This window comes from Triturus cristatus, chromosome 8, assembly GCF_964204655.1.
Source record: "Triturus cristatus chromosome 8, aTriCri1.1, whole genome shotgun sequence".
NCBI lineage: Eukaryota > Metazoa > Chordata > Amphibia > Caudata > Salamandridae > Triturus > Triturus cristatus.
Window position 1 is genome coordinate 1348857899 of NC_140591.1, and position 18531 is coordinate 1348876429.

General features: G+C 40.9%; 1 protein-coding gene across 2 annotated transcripts in view; it reads left to right on the forward strand.

Moving 5' to 3' along the window:
- Nucleotides 1-18531, forward strand: part of NCAM2 (neural cell adhesion molecule 2) — a 1313898-nt gene that overhangs the window by 1088007 nt on the left and 207360 nt on the right. For both annotated transcript variants that reach the window (XM_085623062.1, XM_085623061.1), the window contains one exon: nucleotides 3898-4019. In XM_085623062.1, the coding sequence (XP_085479188.1) occupies nucleotides 3898-4019 (122 nt within the window). The remainder of the gene's footprint in view (nucleotides 1-3897; nucleotides 4020-18531) is intronic.

The following is an 18531-nucleotide window of genomic DNA, read 5'->3' on the forward strand; positions in this document are numbered from 1 at the left end:
CAATACGGTAGAGAACTGGTGGCCGTCTAATTTGGGCCCTCCACCGCCACCTAAAGAACAAATTAAGAGCCTGGGGGTCTGGCTGGATCCTGCCCTGAACTTTGGTGTTCAGGCTCGCAAGGTGGCAGGAACCTGCTATGCCTTCATTAGACTTCTTCGGAAGATAATTAAACTTCTTCCGTTTGAGGCCAGGAGAATATTAGTGCAGGCGTTGATTCTCTCACGCTTGGATTATTCGAATGCGCTGTATTTAGGCACCACACAAGCTACCATAAAAACCTTGCAGACAGTACAGAACTGTGGGGCCCGAATGCTGCTGAATATCCCTCGTCGGACTTCTGCTAAGCCAGCACTGCGTCAACTACATTGGCTGCCTGTCCAGCAAAGAGTACAGTTTAAAGCGCTGACTACGGTCCATAAAGCTATTAATAAAATAGGACCTTCCCTGATTCAATCTATGTTCCAATTATTTCTACCAGGACGAGCTCTAAGGTATGAAAATAAGAAGCTGATTGCAATTCCTAGAACCAGGAGAGTGCGAATGGGAGGCAGGCGCTTCTCCCTCCAAGCCGCCACCCTTTGGAACAAACTCCCCGACTCCATCAGAATGGAAGCTAACCATCTCAGGTTCAGGAAGAGTTTAAAAACCTTCCTGTTTGCCTGATTTCTTCAAGATCTAGTGAGTTAAGCGCTGGGATGCCTCCGGGTAGCTACGCGCTATATAAGACTGTAATCATTCATTTACAGATATAAACCAATGACTACACCTCACAGCAATAAAACTGTGGGCATATCCCTTTAGAGGACGAATTCCCTCACTCACCATAGGTGACATGCTTCATCATTTGGGAATCTCCTCCCAGAGGAAAAACCTAGTTCCAACATAAAGGATCAGATAGTACACACCCGTCCACGTTACAAAAGAGGAGACACACAGGGTACCCTATGGGATTTAAACCCGGTGCGAGGTCATTTTCCTTGTGGTTCCTGTTCAGTCTGCTCTCAGACGTCACACACCTCTGAAGTTGATATTGGTTCCTCCAGGCCCTGGGTACTTATGACTCACACTAATTGCAACAGTGAGAATTTGATTTGCTTGATCACATGCCCTTGCTCCCTTCGTTATGTAGGGATGACCACACGTATGGTCAAGACCCGCATATTGGAGCACAAGAGCACGATCAGATGTAAAAAAAGCGCAACAAGGTTGACCAATCATTTCCTGACGGTCCAACATGGCCCACAAGATCTCCGTTGGTTGGTTTTAGAGAAACCCTCTATCCCCAGACATATTGTCAATATATCCTCCTTTCTATTCAGGCGTGAACAATGGTGGGTACATAAACTTAAAACAGACCTGGCGGGTCTTAATGATGATATTCCATGGGTTTCTTTATGATCCATGTTTTGGGATATGAGCATGTTGCTTGAGTAGGCGATAACCTGCCTTTGAAGGGTATGAGTGTTTGATGAACTCAGAGATTGTCTTAATCACATGCCAGTGTCACGCTGTTTGTGAGGTCCTTGATCTTGATGTTTTGGATTGTTTCTAGATTTGGGACAATAGCCTATTGCTTGATCAGGCGACAAACTACCTCTGCAGGGTATGTTTGTTTGTAGGACTCTGAGATCGTCCTAATCATTTGACAGTACCACGTTGATTGTGAGCCCTGTGGTTCTGATGAAGTTCTTAGTTAGTTCCATCAGCTCCAAAAGACAATTGGTGCTTTATCCATTTTTAGCGTTACATTTGTCTTTTACATCTCTTACGCTGTTTTTTGCCGTTTCGTGACATCTGAGCGCGTTTTCAATCTGCGCATGCGCTGTGCTAGAACCTGTTGTTTGTGCAAAGCGCATGCGCAATGGGCAAGTGTCACCATCGCGCCACATGCGCGCTGATAACTGTGATTTGAAATCCAGCACACCGGTTCCTGATGAATGAGATCACTTCCGATATATATGCACTACGAACCACGGGGCACTCACCTCCGGTTACAGGCTCATGTAAAGCTCGGAGTACGGACGGAGAGGTGAGTGGCCCCGCAGTAAGGTTATGGTTGTCCATCTGCTGAGAAGCCATCTAATGCATACGTTATGTAGCGAAAAACGGGGCCTTTGGCTCCTTTTGGGGTTGATAATATGTGAAAAGGTTAACGGGCATAACGTTGGAATAATCCTTGTTATATGCATGTCTTCCAGACACATGCGCTGTGGTTGTTGGCTTCTTTAAAGCGATTGGTGAAACAGCCTTAATCTTTCTTGCATGTGGCCACTATATATAATCACTTTGGAGGGGTTCCTTCACATTGTCAAGAAAAGAATATTCTATTGAGATGAACATCAATCTCTAGTGATTTTTTATGTACATTAATTGTTGTTTTCTGCCTATTCATAGACACACAATGCCACTAGTTGGATGGAGTGTGTTTTTTTATTTTTTTATTTGGCATTTGCGTGTTTCTCTCCCTTACTTTTACACTACCCACCACATGAGGTTTAAAATTGGAAGAATGTTTTTCCAGGACCTTCATGTAGGTTGATTCAATAATGTTCTTCACATCGTTTCTTTTTAGAGTGGTTCCCCATCCTGAGCTGTTGCCAGGTTGAGGTGAAATGGTTACCCAGCGGAATGCGGGTAAGCCTTGTTTTCAATTTGTAGTAGCACTTTCAGTGTTTAGACCTTTGGCATTTGATAATAGAACCAGAGATGATTTGTATATGATGCTGTGCATTATTTATTGTCTCCTATGTAGGTATTGGTTTTTAGAAGAACAGACAGACTGCTTCAAGTTCCTGTTCGTATATCCTTTTCAGTTGATATCACTTACATATTCACGCAGCAGCACCATTAATAGGTCCTGATGAAAGCTTTGCCCACCATAGGGCGTTAGGCTGAAACATGTCGACCACTATTTTCCATTCCACCAAAGCAGTTTAAAATTACACTGCTGGTGCACTGTTTTTCTTAATTCTAGTAGGGATGTATTAGAATAAAGTTTCCGTTTTACATTCCCTAACTAGTTTTAATTGCACTTCCTGCACATTTTGTTATTTTTTGCGCTGCGTCCATCCTCACATGCACTAGGCTCATAATTTGTGGATTTAGTCTATTCCACCTATACGTAAAGAAGAAAACATCCCTGAGCTCCTTCCTCATAGAGAGGAGGTTGTAGCCCCCCGGAGGAACTCTGTTTTTCCTCTGGGAGGAGATTCCCAAATGATGAAGCATGTCACCTATGGTGAGTGAGGGAATTCGTCCTCTAAAGGGATATGCCCACAGTTTTATTGCTGTGAGGTGTAGTCATTGGTTTATATCTGTAAGGTTGTTACAATTTTGAATAGTACCTGCATACTTTGTTTAATAGTTTGTCCATTGACCCCAAGATTTCATACTGTTTTTTGATATATGTTATGGGGAATAAATCTTGTGGTGGTCATTAAATGTTTCCTCAGACCCCCCTTTTTGAACTGTATTGTTTGTCTGCTCCTATTATGTAACCAGAAATGTCATGTCTATGCCAATGATTTTCAATTTTGCTATATCTGTATTCCTTTCAGTTGTTGATTTTTCAAGGTTAACATAATAGAGGACTCCTAAACAGTCCTGAATATATAACACTAATAATAGAAGTATAATAAATAACACAGTGGAACACCAGGTTTTCTCTAGTTTGTTTTGCATTTCACACAATTGCTAACAAAACAGTTACTTTCATTTTAATTTTCTCAATGTGACGAGTTTATATTTAGCAATATTTATAATAAGCAGATTATTATTGTCAATATGCATTAGAATCCATAAACATTACAGCAATATTTAGCATTACAAACTTAACTATAGCCTCTGCTCAATGCAAATATAACATGCAAATATAACATATTCTCTCGATTTTTCAGGTGAGCCAAGTCCCCCATCAATCCACGGACAACCTGGTGGAGGAAAGACCTTCAAGCTCACAATAACAAAGCAGGACGATGGAGGGGCACCCATTTTGGAATACGTATTGAAATACCGAAGTGTAAGTTTTACGTAAAATTTCTTATTTTTACAGTACGCCTTTTGGAGTTACGTGAAATAAATGAAAAAATAAAAATGGAAACACTTTTATAAGAATTTTTTTCCATTGCCTGTATAGCACGGAGACCTCCTGCCAGCATCGGAATGTGCCGTTTGGTTTCCTTTTCGACCGAGCCATTCTGTTGGAAAGGAATCCTACTTGGTTTTCTGGCTGGCTTACAACGGGCTCAGAGAGCCCGTCCGCCATCCTGAAGCACTTCAGTACTTCCACGGCTGGCTCTTTACGGCCGAGGGAGTACGATGGCAGTTTCCCACTGCCTTTTTGTGCCTGTCTTTCAGGTACAAAAAGGCAGTGGGTAACTCTCTTTGGGGGGCCCTAGCAGGGTCCCCTTGTGTGCGAGGCCGCCTATGGTGCCCCCCTGTTGATCCCTGCTCCCGGTGGCAGGCACCTTAAGGTGCCTACCACTGGGTGCAGGTATGAACTGCACCCTTGCTCTATTGCGACCAATCCTACTTGCAGGCCTGTAACCAATGACAGGAGGTAATTCGGTTACAGTTCCTGACCGATGTCGGACGGCTTCCCCTTCATGACTATAGCAGCCTTAGAGTTAAGGTATAGATTCTTTAAAACCGATAGGAAACTAGGCAGGAAGGCAAATTTAATTAAAACTGAGAAAAGGATGTTTTACTGGACTCGTTCGAACACCTTCTTGTCATTGTGATTGCTGCCTTAGTTTTCCGAACAGCGAAGTAGTCTATAGCCTGGATCAAGCAATGGGTGACAGTAGGCATATTGCTAATTAGACGGAACCGTTTTGATCGTGATCTATAACTGAGGGAGGGTACCACCGCAAGATGATTAGCTAAAATTTTCATAAACAACTAATAGTCACAATTTAGTAAAATAATTGGATGATAAGAATTCAGGTCTTTTTCCTACTTGCCTTTCTTCAAAAAGCTAACGACTACCAATTCGGTGAACAAATCAAGAAATTTGCCTCCTTGTAAAATTGTGTTAAGTAGTCTTGCTAAAAATGTGTTTAGTTGAGGCATAAAGAGCTTATTAACTTCTACAGAGGACCCATCGGTATCAGAAGCTTTTGCGATGGGGAAATAGAAGACAACCAGTGCTGCTTCTGTTAGGGTAAATGGACTAGTGATAGTCTCTGCTCTGACATAATTGAGAAGATATCAAGTCCCTAAAGCCACCTTTCTACTGTCTCTGGCAAAGTATTGTGGGAATCAAAATATAGTTTTGTATATTGTTTAATAAAGGCATCTAGTATGCCCTGAGGCTGAGTCACAAGACTATTTAAGTTCGGGTCTTGCATCTGCTTGATAACATTAGAGCTGGATCTACGATTAACCAACCAGGCAAAATATTTGCCTAAATGTTTGTTTTTTCCAGCCCCCTCATCAATATTATCTACTGGTTCAGTATTTCCTTATAGAAATAATATTCCTGAGGATTATATTTAGCTTGGGCCATCTCCCTCCGGGATTGCTGCGTGGGGGACCTTATATGTGCCGCTGTTGCCTGATTCAAAGTTGATTGAAGTAGATGACATTTATTTTTCTCATTTTGCCTATGTGCAGTCTGGAAGGCTATACCGTCTCCCCTAAAAAGGCCTTCAGAGTGCCACAAACTGCGAAATCAGTGGCTGTGTCAATGTTGCATTGCAAAAAGGCCTCCAAGGCTTTGTGCATTTGAATAACCCACAGTTCATCTGCTAACTAAAGCTATCATGGTGTTGACCTGCTATTTAAACATTTATCACAATTACAGAGTGGTCTAAAAATGGGTTAGATATTTTTTCTGATTTGACCCTTTGAAGGTAATGTGAAATCAAAATAAAATCAATGCGAGAAGATGAGGTAAATCTTTTTGAGATGCAGGTAAATGACCTCTCTCTCCTTCACCAAGGATCCACCAAGGCGAGATCATGTACAATAGTGTGCAACAATTTAATCGATTTTGGCTGGAGAAATTCCAGGGCAGTATTTTAAATGCTATTGAAATTGCCCCTGATTATAAAAAAAACCTAACTTCTCTTTTACAAAGCTAAATAAAGAGTCAAGGGTCTGGGGTGAATCCTTAGAAGGGCCATAGAAACTCATAAGGTTACAAATCTGGTTCATAATGCTCATTTGTACCCATATCCATATAGCACTCTGATCTATGTACTTTGAGAACCTTATATTGTATTTCTTTACCAATGAGTACAGATCACCCCACGAGTCACTGAAAAATAAGAAGCATAAAAACAAACATTGAATAAAACCTGGCACTTTGGGAAAGGGGCCACACTCTCTATATGTGACTCTTGAAGAAAAATGATATTTGCTCCAGCTTAAACATCCAAGAGGCAAGATGGTGGCAGCGCTTGACCAGCTCTACGGGGGATGTAGCTAAGAAACTATAATTAATGTAACGGAAGAATGAATTTTAAGTGCTAATACCTGGACCGAACTATGCAGCCTCTTGAACTTGTTGAACCCGCCGAACCTGTAATTGTACCAGCCGGGTATGTGATTCTGAAAACGCCGCTCTCATTACTCGCCTCAATCATCGGATACGCTGCACTACGGATACTGGCCGGTAACCGCCCCTCTCCACGCTCTCCAGGCACGCAGCCTTCCTTCTCACCGTTGTACCCTGAGAGCAGTACAGAGCACGTTGAACAAGCCAAACGAACCGCCACCCAGGGTACAATGGCCCCAAAGAACGCGGCTGCCGTTGCAGCGGCCAAGACAAGAGCAGCGCATCAAGCCCTCCGTGAACAAGACGCGACTAGCAAGTATCCTCCCAGTGGTTCAACAAAAAAAACGCCGGCTTTGAGAGGTCCGACTATCAGCAAAAATTTCTCTGGCTCTGCCCCTGCCCCTGTCTTGACAGTCCCTACTGTGATCTCAATGATGCAGCACGCCGCTAGCCAGAGACCTCACGGTAACCCAGCACAGCAACTCTTGTCGAAGGAGCAACTTGCTGCCACTGCCGAAGCAACTGCTACACCAGTAGCCGGAATTGAGCTAGAGAAATCGGACGGATCGGATGGTTCGACGTCCATCACAGAACAGACGGAGCCAGCGCACAACCTGAATCCACCGGAATACATAGAGAGGCAAGAGACTCCTCTCACTCCTGATGGGTCTGACACTACGGCTAATGCGGTAAGACAAACGGTTCACTCTGCTTTTGCCTCTGCCTCTGTTTCCCGTGCTAGTGTTTCCCAAGGGGGGGTGAGAGATATTGTTACAAATGCCATTGAGACATTAGAGCCCCAGAGACTTTTGCGCAAACTTTAGATATTATCGCTGGGCCAAGCGGTTCGATTGGGCCTGCCAGCACCCACAGCGCCCACAGCAATAATATCAAGGATTGCAGCTATATACCCGTGCTGATTAAGGAGCCGCATACAAATACAAATATTACCCCCCTAAGCACGGGTTTAACTACTGACTCAAATCAAGTCTTACCGCAGTGCAATAATACGCTCCAAATAACGACTGAGGGGAAGGTGATTGAGAAGGAAGGTGCAGATTCAACCTGGAATGAAGGCACAAAAATATCTAGTAGCGCAATAAACGACCAGCCAACTCACTCCATCGAGACATTGGAAGCTGATAAGGACATTACTGATTTCTATTCCTTTTCAGAGGATATCAGCCTGTCAGGTGTAACAGATGATGAGATTGATGTAGCTGAGAATGACCTTGACTCGAATACAAGCACAGAATCAGATCCTAATCCCCTTAAAGAAAAACGAGATAGAAGGCGGACGATACTTAAAAAGAAAAGGGGAGACCATCAAGGAGCAAATGAACTGACATGGGACTATAGTCCGACTGTTTTGACCTTAAATCAAAATCAGAATTTGAACACAACGCCTCAAGCTTCATCTTCAATCCAAGTCCCTGACAGTGAACAGTCTGGCTCTTCTGGGGCCTCTGGGGCTACACTGACTCAAGTTATGGAAACAGTACTACAAGCTATTGCATCTCATCGGGAAGAGACATCAAAAGACAGTCGTAAGGCACGAGTTGCACTACAGAAAGTTCAAGGCGTAGTTCGCAAGCTGTCAAAAACGATGGGCGCTTTCACTGAAAGATTAAATTATATAGAAGACCGGATTGTGCTGAATGAAACCGAAGCTGCTACAACAAATGAGCGAGTGGGTGCACATGAAGCTGAACTTCAGGATATCAGATGGAAACTGGAAGATTATGAAAACCGGCTTCGAAGAAATAACCTTCGCATCCTTGGCGTGCCTGAAAAAAGCAGAAGGAGAAGACTGTCAATCTTTTGTTATACAGCTGCTACGTGATACCCTCCCCGAACTTGCCACCTGGGATTGGAACAATGAGATACAGCTATAATAGCCTATGCCTATGTCATAGAGATCCACTAGATTTTTTTTGTTTTCTTCTTCTCAAACCTCTTTGCTATGATTAATATCTTCCCCTCGTAATTCTTCAGTTTTTCTTCTTTTTTTTCTCCTCTTCGGGTTGCATCCTCCGACAGTTTTGGTCAGACAATGCTAATCCATCATCATAAACTCTTATGGAGTCTTGTTGCCTTTTTTGGGGAGGTGGGGGGTGCCCGGGTGCTGGGGACTGGGGAGGGCAGCGGGTTGGCGTATGGGTGGGGAAGGAGGGAAGGGCCGGGGGGGTAAAAATGCATTGTAAAATGAGCAGACGAAAGAATACTAAAGGAACACTGAGAAACAGCCAAACTCTTTTTATGATCTACGAATACTGTCTAAAACTTAGAACAACAAAATGGGGAAGCTAAAATTAGGATGCTGGAATGTGGCCGGACTCAACGATAAGGGAAAGAGGGCTCAATTTACTCAATTAATGATTCAAAACGCATGGGATATTATATGTGTACAGGAAACCCATATTCCTATAGGAGAGATACATCAAATAAAAATTCCAGGCTTTAATACATTGGTCACAACTACACAAACCTCTAAAACGAGAGGAGTTACAATCTTAGCAAAAACAAGTCTGGGTACCTCAACTCGTAAAAAAGCTGACCTCCATGGTAGATGGGCCATTGTTCAACTCAATATAGGAATTACTATTTGTTCTATCTACGGCCCTAATCTCGATGACCCTATGCTATTCATTGAACTAGAATTAGAACTAGCATCATGGGCAGGTACTTTAATCTTATATGGTAACCTAAATCTAACGATAGGCCAACTACAATTCAATCAATTCAATCAATCAGCCCAATACACCCACAATGGCCGAAAACCCAGAGTATTCAGGGCAGTGCAAAATCTTATTCTCAGCTATAATCTTCAAGACATATGGCCTCTTAAGAACAGGATAGATCCTGGATATACATACTTTTCCTATCCTCATAGAAAATATGTACGTATAGATTATATATTTACAACCATGGACATTGCTCTAAATGCTCTCATTTTTAAATCCCCTAAGACAATATCAGATCATAATGCACTCTGTAGAATATTTGAGGCTCCCAGCTACAAGAAAGTTTATCGACAATGGACATTTGATCGTAAACTTCTTGTTAATCAAGAATACATAACTCATATCAGACAATGGACCAAAGAATTTTTTAACATCAACCAATATAGTGCATCTCGGTATAATGTATGGGATAGCTTCAAGGCCGCATTAAGGGGCGAGACTGCTACTTTTGTTGCTAGCCGCAAAAGAGAACGAGAAAATATATATACACAACTAACAAATAGTCTTATAGATTTAGAACATCTACACGCTAACCAGTTACATCATGGGGCTCAGGCTGAAGACACCCTTAGTAAGATCTTAGTGCTTAAAGCCGAGATTAATAATGACCTAACGCAAAAAGCAGCTGAAATTCTCCAAGCAAATCGAAACAAAATCTATGAGACTGGAGAGAATGTAGGAAGACACCTTGCCCTCAGAATTCGGCAATCACAGTCTCGTAATTCCATCCAAACCATTGAATATGGCGGGCGGAAACATACCACCCAAGAGGATATAGCCTCATGTTTTCATGACTATTACCAAAAACTATATCAGAACGAAGATAAGCGGACAACTGCCGATACTAAGAAGTTCTTAGATAACTGGATTAGAGAGACAAATTTGGCTAGAACTATAGACGATGACACAAAAAAAGAACTTGACAAAGAAATTTCCATAACAGAAGTAGAGCTAGCTCTAGCCGAATTAGCGCTAGGAAAAGCAGCTGGACCAGATAAAATCCCCCTAGACCTCTATAAAATTCTGGGTAACCTAATCATCCCGTTTTTACATGATCTTTTTCTCGCGATACAATGGCATGGCAAACCCCCGAATCTTGGAAACAAACGAATATAGCCATCTTTAGAAAAAAAGATAAACCGCCAGAACTAACAAGCTCATACCGGCCAATATCATTGATCAACTCAGATTCAAAAACATACGCCAAGATTTTTGCTAATCGCTTGAACAGGATCATCGAACATCTGGTCTCTCCCTGGCAACATGGTTTCATACCTAGCAAGCGTACCACAGATCATACCCGCAGAGTTATCACCCTCTTTGACACCATGGGAATAGAGGGCGGCCAGATGTCGATGATCCTTTTAGACGCTGAGAAAGCCTTTGACCGGGTCTCTTGGCAGTTTCTCTGGGAAATATTAGCCACTAACAACATCGGACCGGTATTCATAAAATCTATTAAAGCCCTTTATGTTGACCCCATTGCAAGAGTAATGACCGGTGGGTGCGAGTCTGGAAATATAAACATTCAGAGAGGTACGCGACAAGGCTGTCCGTGCTCTCCGTTATTATTTGCTTTATATATCAATCCACTAATTCTCAAACTAATAACATCACCTGTGATTAAACCCATCAAAACTGGCATTTATAGCACCAAAGTTCTCGCCTACGCCGATGACATAGCAGTTGTAACAACTAATCCCACACAGGCTATAATTGAAATTGAAGAAATCACACAATTTTTTGGACTATACTCAGGCTACTCATTAAACCAAGACAAAACCATGGTTATATGTACCGATAATACACCCTTTATAAGTCAATATAGAGTTAGTAATGCAAAATACCCAGGAGTCAACATCTCGCCAAAAATTAATGAAATTAATCAGCTTAATTATGACCCTCTAATTAAAAAAATAAAAACAGACCTACTCAGAGTAAATAACCTTCATCTTTCCATAATCGGTAGAGGAAACTATGTTAAAATGACGATTCTACCAAAGATTTTATATTTGTTTCGAGCTATCCCCCTTCTTGCTTGCAACGATACAATGAAAACATTAGACAGAGCAATATCCTCGTTTATCTGGAATTACGGGAAGATCAGGAGAGCCCTTACTAAGTTAACATTACCATCCTCTAGAGGTGGCTTAGCAATTCCTAATTTAACATACTACCTATGGGCAACCATCTTACAACAAATGACGGTTTTACTTACATCTTGTCCCAACAATAATAACGACCAAGGTCAATCCCTACCATCCTTACCATCAATTTACGAGCTAATGATGGGTAGCCAAGCCAAAGGCCTGTTATTGAAACAAGTAGAACCTTCTTACTTTAAAAAGATAAAATTTAAAGCTATTACAGACGCCTATAAAACCTGGAATAGAATCATTAAAACACTGAAAATCACAAAGTATACCAAATACACACCTTTATGGCATAGCGCAGTAATACCACACTACCTTAACGATAACATAACCAGACGTTGGGAGAATTTAGGTATTATAACTATTGGCGACTTGCTAGATAGTGACGGCAAAACAACATTTGACAAAATATATGTCAAATATCAAATCCAACCTTCAGACTACTTAAAATGTATTCAAATTTATACAACTCTTAGACATACTGAACTATATATGGATCTTAAGCCCATACCACTTCTAGATCTTATAGGTAAACAATCAACCAGAATCAGCAATATATACGATATATTCATAAGAAATCACCCCGATGACCTTGAATATACAGAAACTCGGTGGGCTAACGAATTGAATAACGCCAATGTTGATAAAGATATGACTTCACATTTATCTTCCAAAGTCCTACTGGCTTCCAACCTTAAGGCTCAAATATACAAAACTATATACAATCTGTATTACACGCCGCTCAAATTATTTACCTGGGGTAAGACAACACATGATTAATGCCCCAGATGCACACTCAGACCCGCTAACCTTATACATATGTTCTCGGAATGCCCCAAATTGGATCAGATCAAAAAAAGCATTACAGAGTACTGGGCTGAAATTTTTGGATATGAAATAAAAACATCAACCACTCTGTTTTTGCTAGGGTATGATGAGTCCCTAGGTCTTAGCAATTTAGAAATTCCCGCCATTTACATAGGCACTGCTGTTTATAGAATTATTCTTGCAGCAAGATGGAAAGATTCTGACGCTCCAACATTCCAGGGATGGCTTAACAGACTATTAGCAATATACAAACAAGAACTTGCGATCTACAGAACTAGAGGGAAAAAATCACGGTCATATGGGGAGCAAATTTGGGCACCAAGAGGAAATTGGTATGAGCAGCAAAGGGCCTAAATATATCTCCAAGTTAATACATAAGGTCTACATATACAACTCTTTTGCTTCGACTTCCCCTACTTCAAAGAACCTTCTTCTTTTTTCTTTTTGTCTCTTATGTTAATGCCTTAAAGGAACGAAAGTAGAATCTACAATACGCTGACTTTATTATCTGATCATCCTCAAAACTCTATTGTACGCTTTATTATTTCGAATCTCGCAATATGTGTTCTTTTGTATCTCTCGAATCTGTTCAAACAAAAAAAAAAAAAAGAAAAATGATATTTGCTTGCAGTGATTTGAACTAGCCAAGCATTGCTTGAGATTTTGCTATTTTGTTAAAACCATTTATGTTGCATGAAAGCCTACTATCCATGGTGGATCCTGTTTCTGCACTTCCCTTCTTTTACACTCCAACATGATCTACTAACACTACATAAACTATTAGCAGTGCTGTCATTTATTTTTTGTATGAACCCTACACTCCCCACACAACCCCATGCACCTTTCCCTCCACTCCTCTTTCCCCTGCCCATACCCTTCCCCACCTGAGGCAGAGTGCTGCTTAAAGCCTTATCTACCTTGGGCTTTCAACGGGGGGCTGCCTCCATCCTCCTTCATTTCCTGAAATGGGTGCCTTGGAATAGCACCGTGGGAGTAACATCTACCAGAGCTAGCCGCCATTTAGTAATAAATGCTTGATGATGGACAGGAATTCCTACAGCTTCCTACAACATTTCATTGTGCCCCTGCCAACACATGTCCAATACTGATTGGGCATCGCAGCCACCTCTCTATCATTGTGAGTGCTTCTGCCAGTAGCACTTTCATCTTGGAGAGTTGCTTGAATGACTTGCTTCCTAAAGAGTTCAGTCATAGATTTGAATTTGTGCCTGCAACGAGCTGCTGCCATGGACATGTCCGAAAAAAATATTGACAACCCTTTTCCTCAGTCTGGAATTCTTTTGATTTTATGGTCTCTGACAGAATTCTTTCTTTTATTGAAAAATTTCCAAAATGCACCAAGAATGTACAGGGAAATCTCGAATTTACTGACTGGGAAAAGGGGACTCTATAGGCTCTCCAAATTGAAAAGTTTTCTAATTTGACTTGGTTCTCTAGAATCACATATTTCTGAGCCAAATTCACAATGAACTTGATGTGATCTTAGCAAGTCTCCTGCTCTTCTGGGGTCACAACGAATCAGAGGTTCGAACTTGGGGATCTATTTTCCATTTCCTCCAGATTTGTCTGGAGCACCAGGATCTCTCATCTAGCTTTTGCTGTGCCATGCTCAGAGCTACTTTCGAAATCTTCAGATTTAGAGATTTACTATTCTGCACACTTTAGCCTAGAATTAATTTAGAGGAGACTGGTATTCATGTTACCAAGCTGAAGTTGAACTTCCATGTGTGCTTCATTGTGAGCATTCCTCCTCTGCTATGTGAAGTCAAGGGAATTTTTAATTAGACCTTATGGTAAAGGTATCTGAAAAAGGGCTTCCCCCGCTTTTCAAAATTGCAAGGCTCCCAAAGAAGTCGAGATACAAAACCCCTGGCTCGATCATGGATCGCTTTGATAGGATTTGGGAAGAATATAGAATTGCCTGGATTCATTTTCAGCTGAAATTTGCAGATTGTATTCTGCTGGAGCTCCGCGTTTCAACCCATACTTGTAATCATTGGTTTAGTTTGGGGTTCTGTGAGATGCAAGATTTTGATCACAATGGAGAATTTTCCTAATGGTGTAGGCTGACAAACCTTAATCTTAATCGTAGTCTATGCCTCTTTTCAGTTTTGTCCAAATTAAACATTTATGTTAGGGTTGGGAAATGAGACATTCGCAGACATTCTGGGGAAGATATTTTTTATTTATTTCTGAATTACAGTGCATAGGGAACTGGTATAGAAGGATGCATCAGGAAAAAAACAAGGTACTGATTTTGGGGCCAGCTATAGTCAATAGAAACCTTTGTGGGTTGGAAATTAGACAGCTCTCAATGGAAGGTTTATAACTGAATAATGATGGCTTTCTTCTGTAAATGGATGCTATAATATACCCCTGCCAAAATTCAAAGAATGTATTTGGGGAAGAGTATAAATGTTTTAGATGCAGTCTGCCAAGCAGAGACTGGCTCCATATGATGTGTACTTGCACGCATCTCAGAGAGTTTTGGCTGGGCATCCTTGATGTTTTGATCCGAAGATTTAAGCTTAAGATAGCTCCGGATGCATATGGGGCTCTATTTGGTATTTTGGTTTCCCCCTCTGAAATAATGATAGGGCAACTTACATTTGTACTCATTTCTTCCCTAATGGTAAGATTGCTACTTCTGGCCAATTGGAAGTCTGATAAATTTCCCTCAGTTTCCCAACGGGTTCACAAGATGCATGAAGTTTATTTTTGTGAAGTCTTGTATCTAAAAAGAGTGGGGTCTAATATTTGAGTGAATAGAATCTGGACATATTGGGAGAATGAAATAGATATGTAAGCCATTAGTTTGTAGGAACTATGTTTTAAAGCACAAACATGGTCAGAATTTGCAAGCAAATTTGTTTTTGTTTAAAATACTTTTCTATGTATGAATTCAAAGGCAAGAGGAAAGTCTGCTGTCTTAAGTATAATCATGGATAGAATTCTCTCCCAAAAGCACTAACGTTTCAAATGAAATGATATTTGATGTATAATTAATTGTGCGGCTACTTCTCGGAAACAAAGTTGGAGCAATGTTTATAAAGCTTTTGAAACCTTGTCCTCTTATTTGTGATTCACAGAGAAATGGGGCAAAGGTTTTTGACTGCCCTTGTGGTTGCAAACCGTTGATTAGGTACTGCCATTTCAAAGGGGGACGTATCTGATTTGCAATGGGGAAGCTCTGCCTGTGTGACATATTCCACTTTAGAATCATAACTGTTGTCTCTGGAGGTGCAGGTAGTGGTCCAGCGGACCATTGTCTTTCCAAACAGGAAACCTTTATTGTAAAGCAGCACCAGCAGCTTTAACGGACACAGTCTGCTTCACAAAAATAAAAATGTTTTCTATTTTGTAATGCAAATGTAGAGGCAGTTTGCTGTCCCTTGCAGTCCTCCATTGCAGTGTCCATTGCAGTCAATCACATGATGCCACTAACTTCAGCCTATCTAACTTTTATTCATTAGGCTGCTTGCTTGTCGACCCACTGCAAATGTACAATTTGATATGTGTCCTACTACTGCATAGGCTGCATAGAAAATTCCCATTTACAAACTAATCCTTAGTTTGTAAATGAGAATTGTACATAAGTCTCTTATTGTTTTCTGTGGCGGTTTTATGTGGATGCTTTTCTGCTCAACAATCCTGTGCACTTTTTCTCAGAACTCAATAACGAATGGAATTCTACAATGTTTTGATCTTTTACTCACCAATTTCACATAAAAATATAAAAAGAATCAAGAACTTTGGTTGGGGAATTATGGGTGAGAGGCGCCTGAGACTTGATGTCAACTGTGATTGAGTCAATCTTGATACTCAGGGCCTGATTCACAAAGGTAAACTCACAATTTTATGTAAGTTTATGATTTTTTCCTAAGCACAAAGGTATTTTATGAGTAGTATATTTAAGACTGAGTAGTCTCTTCAGTCATAGTGGAAACTCTGCAGATTAAAATATAGGACAGACCTATCTTTTTATGTGCAGAGTCTCTGCTACAAGGTCAGAGACTCCACAGTCATAAAGAAAGTACTCTTCAAATATGTTTGTGAGGAGGAAAAAATTGTAAACATAAAAAAAGTGTCTGTTTACTTATATGACTAAGACCCTAAAGGTAAACAGGTGTCTGTGATGAATTATGAGGATTACATAAGGCCTGTGCATACGTCTATATTAGGTTGCAGAGTATGTGCTCTGTATCAGAAAGTTAACATCAACAAGCTTTACAAATACATTTTTATTGGGAGAACAAAAGACACTTTGGAGTTGTTTGTTATCTTCTTTAATCCTGAACGATTGCCCAGCCAACACGTGTTTCATCTGAGGAAGTACCCCTAGGAAGTACCCCAAGACTTCTTCATGGCTTAATGGCAATGAGAAGGAGATCAAGGATAACGTATCGGTGCGATCCAGAGTGAGGACCATGGAAGATTTGAGAACAAGGGGCTTCACTCTAAACTGGTTATACTACCGTCCCAGTTCCAGGGGAGAGGCAAAGTATCTGGACACAGGTAAAGTCCACTGAGTGCTCTGTAGAATGGAGCCGGGGTAATGGCTACACTGAGGCAGTGTGTCCGCTGATGTGAGGAAACGGTTGAAGCATCTGGGACCGGAAGATACGTTAGAGATACTCACCCTTCAGTTAGCCGGGACGGAAGTACAACCGGCAGAGAGATCGGGCTGGACTGTTCCCATGAGGAGCAGGGTCAAGGCTGATTTCCATTTGGCTGTGTCCAATCTGGGGTGGCATGGTGAGCAAAAAATGATGGGTAAAACCCAGATCTGTGACTGAGGGTAAATGTTTGCATTATTCAGCATTCAATCCATCACCTGTTCTTTTCACTTCAGAGAAACTAATCCTACACTATCATACAAGTAAATATGTGTCAAAAGTCATCATGTGGAAAAGAAGGCAACTTAAGAAACATGTTCATGTAAAGATGGCACTGTTTGTTCCCAAGCCTAACCTAGCCACATGACATGTGTGTATGTACAACCTGCCTAGAGTTCTTATCCCAATTTCCTTTCCCACAGCAGAGGTCAATAAACCAAATGGTTGTGCCGCAAGAAAATTGGGGGTTTCCTTAGATTAGACTCACTACCATAATATACCCTTGAGACTTGGCACAAGCAGCATAAATTTAATCAGATAAATGTACGTGTACTGCACTTTGATTTTTGAGACACCAGCATGATAAAAATATGACCTAGTTATGGATAGTTATGCAAATGTAAACATGTCACAAGAAAAACATTAAACCATAAATCCAGTTTTCCAGTAGGGTTAGATGGACAAAGTCCGAGGCAGTTTCTGTGGCCAGTTGTTGATAGAGCAAGACTGTGAAGTAGCAAATTGTTTGCCCGAGTCAAAGCTTTTACATTCATTTTTCTCAAAATCCAAATTTCCTCGGGAGGTAAGATAATAACCTGTAGCCCAATATGGCTTCACACGGACCGATACATCAATTGTGTGCCTGAGTTGAGCTTTGTTTAAAAAAGCTGCATAGTTAATGAGCTTGCTTCACACTTTATCCTGTTAGCATGCTAATCCTCTGGATTTTAATATTTTGCTGCATGGTGTAATCCATCAGTGGGGCAAGTCTGGATGCCCCAACTAGTCAGTCTCCAATAATGCCAGAGGTCTTGCTTTCATGAAATCACTGGAGTTTTGAATTTGAAAACATTTCAGTGAGAGACAAATAAAGAATGTCAACTGCAAAAGTTTTGTATTTACAAGATAGACTTGGCATTTGTCCCCATCTTCTTGAAATGGAAACATTTTTATGTCAAACCTTTTAGCTGTGTTAGAAAAAGTTCTTCAACTTCTTTCCTGGTAGTTCAAAAATTCTTAAACTTCCATGGCATTTTTATTTGATACCAGGCCAGGGGTACAAATTGGCTTTCCAAAATTTCAGTCAGCACCAAAGCCAACAATCTAGTTATTACTGGTCATATTAATTCCCTTGCAGGTTGATGCAGCTCCATATGTTTTGTGGATCTTCCAAATTTTACTTTTTAGTAAAGAAGTTCTTCAACAGACATGCACCTTACAGAAAATTCTTCGACTTTCTTTGTACAGTGGGGCAGCAACGAGCCAACTTTTCTAACCCTCAGAGAAACCTTTTATGTTCAAAGAGTTCAAATGAAGGCAAGAGTGAAAGTCCCAAGTTGATTTATATATTGAGTGTGGTTGTAGCAGTTTTTATAAGGTTAAGTCAACATTGATTGGCAAAGTACCATAACCGACACACATCAGAATTCATACACATTCTTCCCTTTCC